This window comes from Pteropus alecto, unplaced genomic scaffold (assembly GCF_000325575.1).
Source record: "Pteropus alecto unplaced genomic scaffold, ASM32557v1 scaffold311, whole genome shotgun sequence".
In the NCBI taxonomy this organism is placed as follows: Eukaryota; Metazoa; Chordata; class Mammalia; order Chiroptera; family Pteropodidae; genus Pteropus; species Pteropus alecto.
Window position 1 is genome coordinate 1,356,390 of NW_006431916.1, and position 6,488 is coordinate 1,362,877.

A 6,488-nucleotide genomic window follows, 5' to 3' on the forward strand; every position below is an offset into this window, starting at 1 on the left:
CTTAATAGACTTCTAAGAGAGGACAATGAATGTGGTTCCATACGTGTTCACTTTATAATTATTCATTAAACTTGATATTTACGTGTTAAAAAAAAGTTCAATTCACCAGGAAGAAATGATGATTCTAAACTTAGATACATCTAATAACATGATTTCAAACATATAATGATAAAAAAACTGCTGCAAGGACAAACTGCTAAACCCACCATCATATTGTCACAGCTTAAAAAACTTTTAAAATAGCTTAAATAGACAACAGATTAAAATATAAAGATCTGAACTAAACAAGTAACAAGACTGAGTTAATAGACACCTAGAGAACTTTGCAGTCAACAAATAGAGAATACATACTTTCTTCAAGCACCTTTATAAAAATCTATCCTTTATAAATAAGTCAAATATCAAGAGATCTATCATACAGAACATGTACTCTGACAACACTATAATTCTACAATTAAGCTGTAAAATGATAACTAAAACATTTCCCATAACTTCAGGATGTAAAAAAATAATAATAAAATAAAAATAAAAAATAATAAAAACAATATTTTGATTAACATATCCTACCGATATAATACGATCTCCTTTTCTGAGCTCTCCACTAAGATCAGCAGGTCCTCCGGCCAAAATAAAGGAAATAAATATTCCTTCTCCATCTTCACCTCCTACAATGTTGAAACCAAGGCCTGTTGAGCCACGATGAAGAACAACTTTTCTAGGTTCCCTAAAAATTAAAAATAAATATTGAATACCTTAGAAATTTTACCTAAAACTTGACATTCTATCAATGAGAATTCCCTTTTGATAACTCTTATGTTATCTATCAAACTATAAAGGCAGCTAGGTGAAATATAAAAGGTGTTCAAAACTGTGAAGCAAAGAAATTCTTTCTAAGCCTAGAAATTAGGCTTAGAAATTAAAAGGAAAAATCTTAACTTTATATAAAAGTTAAAAACCCATGTTAAAAAGCAAACAAACATGAAACTAAAACAAAAGGAAGAAAACGTGGAAATTAGAAAAATAATGAATTAAAGAGCCTACTCAGAAAATATATACATATACTTATGAAAAGTCAATGTTACACATTTTATTGCCTATGAAGCAGTCACTGCCCCTACTTCTTAGATAGTGTAAAAGGTAGATAGATTTCTTTGTGTTAGAGAAGGTAGGTCCTTTTTCCAGCCCCAAAGGGATGAATCATGACTAACCCTTTGCAATCCCTTTTCCCTTTGCTAAGGGTCCCAAAGGGATGAATCATGACTAACCTAAGCCAATCATTGCAATCCCTTTTCCCTTTGCTAAGGTGAAGCTATGACCCTATTCTGGCCTCTGAGAAATGAAAGGAAATGTTATTGTCACTTCCCAAGAAAGACCCTAACAAAGACAAAGTACATTTGTTTCTCTTCCTATCCAAACTAACTCCCACAAAAAATAATGAACAATAAAATTTCATTACTGGTTTGAACATATTACAATCATGAAGCTAAGACCAAGCAGAGACACCATGGACCTAGGGTTGCTACACAAACACTGGAATTGCCTATTTCCAGACTTTTTATATGAAATAATGAAATATCTGTATTTCAAAAGTCATATCCATCTATGTACTTACCTACCTCTGCTTTTCTTCCATTCTAAGATGCATCTTTTCTGCCTCCCTGTCAATTTAAAATCTCTGAAATCAGAATACATCTTACCACTAATGTTTCACATTTGCTACCAGTTATACATAGTTGTGTGAAAACTATTCATATTCTCTGGTAAGACCATAAAATTTCCATCAGCAGATTATTTCGGGTAATGAAACAGAGAACATCACTTGAGATTAGAATGTATAGTATTTGATGAATATTTTAAAAATTTTATCTGATTTTTCTAAAATATCAGAGAAAGCTATTGGTAACAAAAGGTTTGATAAAAGTAAATAACTTTTACAAATGAATTTTAGGGATCCTTCCATATAATGTGGAATTAATCTTAAATATTTGTTTACTCAAAACTTAAAATGGTGTTTTCTAGTCATACATAGGTATCAGTTTTGCCAGTTAGTTACAGGGTTAATAAAACTACATTTTCTTGTCAAAAATAGCAAAACTAAATCATATATTGTTTAGGAAATACTGTATATACAAATATACACAAAACAAAAAAGAAAATAATAAATCCAAAATTCAGGAAAGCAGTTAACTTGGTGGGGCAATGTAAGAGAAGTAGCGTAGGATGAGAGGTACAGGATAGTTTTCACTATATTGGTGGTGTTTCATTTCTTTGTTATATGGTGGACTCATTGTTTAGGGTTCCTATTATGCTTTAAACATATGTATGAATCATAATTTTACATTAGCAAATAATACTTAATTTAAAAATATCCAGGTGAAATCCAACAATATTTCTAGAGTGAAATAAATTCTGATTTTTTCAAATAACATATGCCCATGAAAAGATGTTCAACATCCTTAGTCATTAGGGAAATGTATTAAAATCACAAAGATTTGACCCACCTACTACAATGGCTATAAAACAAAACAAAACAAAACAAAACAAAACAAAACAAAAGTGATGGTGAGGATGTGGAAAAACTGGAACCCTCATTTATTGATAGTGGTAATGTAAAATGGTGTGGCCACTACAGAAAACAGGGGATTCCTTATAAACTTAAACACAGCTACCATGTGATGCAGCAATTCTACTAATAGCTATATATCTAATGGCATTGAAAGCAGGGACTCAAGCAGATACTTGTATGCCAATGTTTATCACAGCATTATTCACAAGATCCAAAAGGTGAAAATAACCCAGGTGTCCATCAACAGATGAATAGATAAACAAAATGGGGTATATACACATGATGGACAATTATTTAGCCATAAAAAGGAATGAAGTTCTGATACATGCTACAATACAGATGAACCTTGAAAAATATGCTAAGTGAAAGAAGCCAGACACAAAAAGATAAGCATTTTAAGATTCCACTTATACGAACAATCTAAGCAAATGCATAGAGACAGAAAGCAGACTACAGGTTACCAGGAACTGGGAGGACAGGAAAATGGTGCGTTATTGCTCACAGTTTGTCTGAGGTAATAGAAGTTTTGGAAATAGTGTTGATGGATGTGTGCATAATATTATGAATGTAATTAATGCCACTGAACAGTACGTTTAAAAATGGTTAACATAGCCAATTCCACATTATATATATTTTATCATAATTAAAAAAATTAGGAATGTACTATATAAAATATCACTGAGTTGTATACTTTAAATGGGTGCACTATATGGTATATGGATCATATCTCAATAAAGCTGTTAGAAAAATGAACTTTAGAATCATCAACTGTTTGTTGGGATTTTTCTTTCTTTTCTTTTTTTAATTGGTAATGTGAGATAAACTCTGAAAGACTGCTTAGAATCAAACTGTGGAGAGTAATTCTAATGGGAAGGTAAAGGTTTTTATACTTCAATACCTGGGCAAGGTAGTGTAATTATCAAAAAGGAATGATAAAACAAACATTGGTTTAGGAAGCCATACCTAGTAACCAACCACCTGATTTTCACAGAAAACAACAGAAAACAGGTAGACCTGTTGTGTAATACTACAAAGTCTAATACTATAAAGGCAAGAGATATATAATGAAAAAAAAAAAAGGTGAACAGCAATCAATATGCTAATATATCTTTTAGTTAGAAAAAATTTAGTTAGAAATTAAAGACTAGATAAGCCACTATTTTTTTCTCTTTACTTCTATAAATAGGCATTATTAGAAAACAACAACAAAACAGCTATAAGAGATCATTACAGGAGCACAACCTAAAGACTAACAGCCTTGAAAATTCGTACCACAATCGTAAACACTATTCTTTCTGCTAATTTTCATTCCAAACATAATTACTGTACACCTATTAGATTAAATTCTCAACATAGCTAACTCTTGAAGAACAAAGGCAAACACAGCTAACTCTTGAAGGACAAAGGCAAACATTCTTACATGACCTTAAAGAAATCACTGTCTGAAGTAAGGACAAGTAAAGAATAATTACAATTATGAAAGTTCAAAAATAATAATTCTAATCATGTAATTAATAAAAACATAAAAAAGACATTAATTAGCATGTTTCATGTTAAATGCCATAATTAATATGAAATACTTATACAAATTATAAAGCAAACTATATAAACAATATCTTATCACTATATTGAATAATGTGAAAAATATCTAAAATACTTTTTCACTCATTTATTCACACCTAGTTAAGAGTTCTTTGGGAATGAAAAGACAGATAATCTATAAACTTTAGGCAGTTAGTAATGTTAACTAAAATTGTAGGTGTCAGGATATCAAGGATATATAACAAAGAGAAAATACCACTTGTTGAATTCTGAATGTGAATATATTTCTGAAAATAAATACCATAATATTATATGGTATATATTAAATAAAAATATATGAAAAGTTAGTTTTAAATATGTGTAAGTATATTCTTAACTTTTACCTAAACTAATCTGTAAGGATAATTAACCAATCATTAAAAAATAGCAATATTAAAAAAAGAACAGTGATTTATTTGGAGTATACAAGATTTTTACACTTTAGGCTCTTCTATGAATGTGCTAATGAAAAAAATTAAGGTTTACATTCATCATCTATCAACAAAATTTTTTAGTCCTGAAATTGTGGCTATCTTACTTGGCTGATTATAATTCCATCTAATAGTTGGCTTTATGTAAGAAGGATAAATGTTCAGCTCCTTACCGTGTAATTTCATCATCTCCAATCATTACTTTTGAAACAGGTGAGTATCTGGCTGGCGATGCTGGTGTCTGGCCCAAGTAAGAAGATGGACTAACATGGTTATCAACAGGCTGAGAAGCAGCTTCAAAGTAAAGAAAGTAAAAACACTTGAAAAATGAAACAAGTCATTCAGTACCACATTTGTGAATTATCAATTTACAGGTTAATGTATAATTCATATTCACTTATTTTTATAATAGAGTTATATAGAGAATATTTATCAGGTAAAAAAATTAGACAAGTTCAAGTTCATAGGTAAAAATGAGTTTAGATATTCAAATCAGTAGAACAAACTTATAAAACCAAATGTTTAACAGTACGTTTTCAATTCAGCTTATAAGAAGCCTGGAGTCTTCACTCTGTCCTAACAACAACTAAAAAGCTAAACAAACTGAAAAATCAACAACTCTTCTTTGATTCTTAAGATAAGGGAGGTGACAGTGCAAACCCCTGTCCCCCAAATTGAAGAGACTGACAGGTAAATACAGTGAATCACAACTTAAACAGAGCAGAAACCTCTGTGGGAACTATTGCTGAGGTAGAGAAACCCGAATCATAATTGACAAATTTCTGATGGCTCATTGTGGATAACTCTGAGAGTCAAAAACTCCAGGGGTGCCCTGTAAGTTTTTTAAGTTTTACTACGTGGATCTCTATTGAGTCTCACAGTGAATACTGGAGGGAAAAATCACCTTGTGCTTCTGGCAGGAGAAAAGGAAAAGGAACCATTTTGGAATACACAAGTACCTTTTATTCTTCTCAACAGAGTTTGCCCACAGGAGAAACTATTAACCAGAGCCTGACCTGTTGGGGATTTAGTGGAGTCTACCTGACCTGAGAAAACGGAACTAGAAAAATACAACCTTCCTAGGCTGAATCAAGAAGCAGCAGAAAATCTAAATAGACCGATCAGCAGCATGGAAATTGAAACAATCATCAAAAACCTACCAAAAAGTAGAAGTCCAGGAACAGATGGCTTCACCAGTGAATTCTACCAAACATTCAAAGAAGATTTAATACCTATTCTCCTCAAACTCTTCCAAACAACTGAAGAGGAGGCAATACTTCCCAACTCATTTTATGAGGCCAATATTTTTTACCTTGATACCAAAACCTGGTAAAGATAACACAAAAAAAGAAAACTACAGACCAATCTCTCTCATGAACACATGCAAAAATCCTAAATAAGATACTAGCAAACCAAATACAGCAACATATTAAAGAGATTATACACCACGATCAAGTGGGCATCATTCCAAATGCACAGGGATGGTTCAACATATGCAAATCGATTAACGAGATACACTACATATACAAATTAAAAAATAAGAATCATATGATCATATCAATAAGATACAACCAAATACAGCAACATATTAAAGAGATTATACACCACGATCAAGTGGGCATCATTCCAAATGCACAGGGATGGTTCAACATATGCAAAGCAAATCACGAGATACACTACATATACAAATTAAAAAATAAGAATCATATGATCATATCAATAGATGCAGAAAAAGCCTTCGACAAGATACAGCACCCATTTATGATAAAAACACTTAACAAAATTGGAATAGAAGGAAAGTACATAATAAAGGCCATATATGACAAGCACTCAGCCAACATTATACTTAATGGTGAAAAACTAAAAACCTTCCCTCTAAGATCAGGAACAAGGCAAGGCTGTTTACTAGC

General features: G+C 31.5%; 1 protein-coding gene across 8 annotated transcripts in view; it reads right to left on the reverse strand.

Moving 5' to 3' along the window:
- DLG1 (discs large MAGUK scaffold protein 1) overlaps positions 1 to 6,488 on the reverse strand; it is a 229,273-nt gene that overhangs the window by 62,638 nt on the left and 160,147 nt on the right. For all 8 annotated transcript variants that reach the window (XM_015600251.2, XM_015600246.2, XM_015600237.2 and 5 more), the window contains 2 exons: positions 4,752 to 4,872; positions 568 to 724 (listed from right to left, as the gene is read on the reverse strand). In XM_015600251.2, coding sequence (XP_015455737.1) covers positions 568 to 724; positions 4,752 to 4,872 — 278 coding nt within the window. The remainder of the gene's footprint in view (positions 1 to 567; positions 725 to 4,751; positions 4,873 to 6,488) is intronic.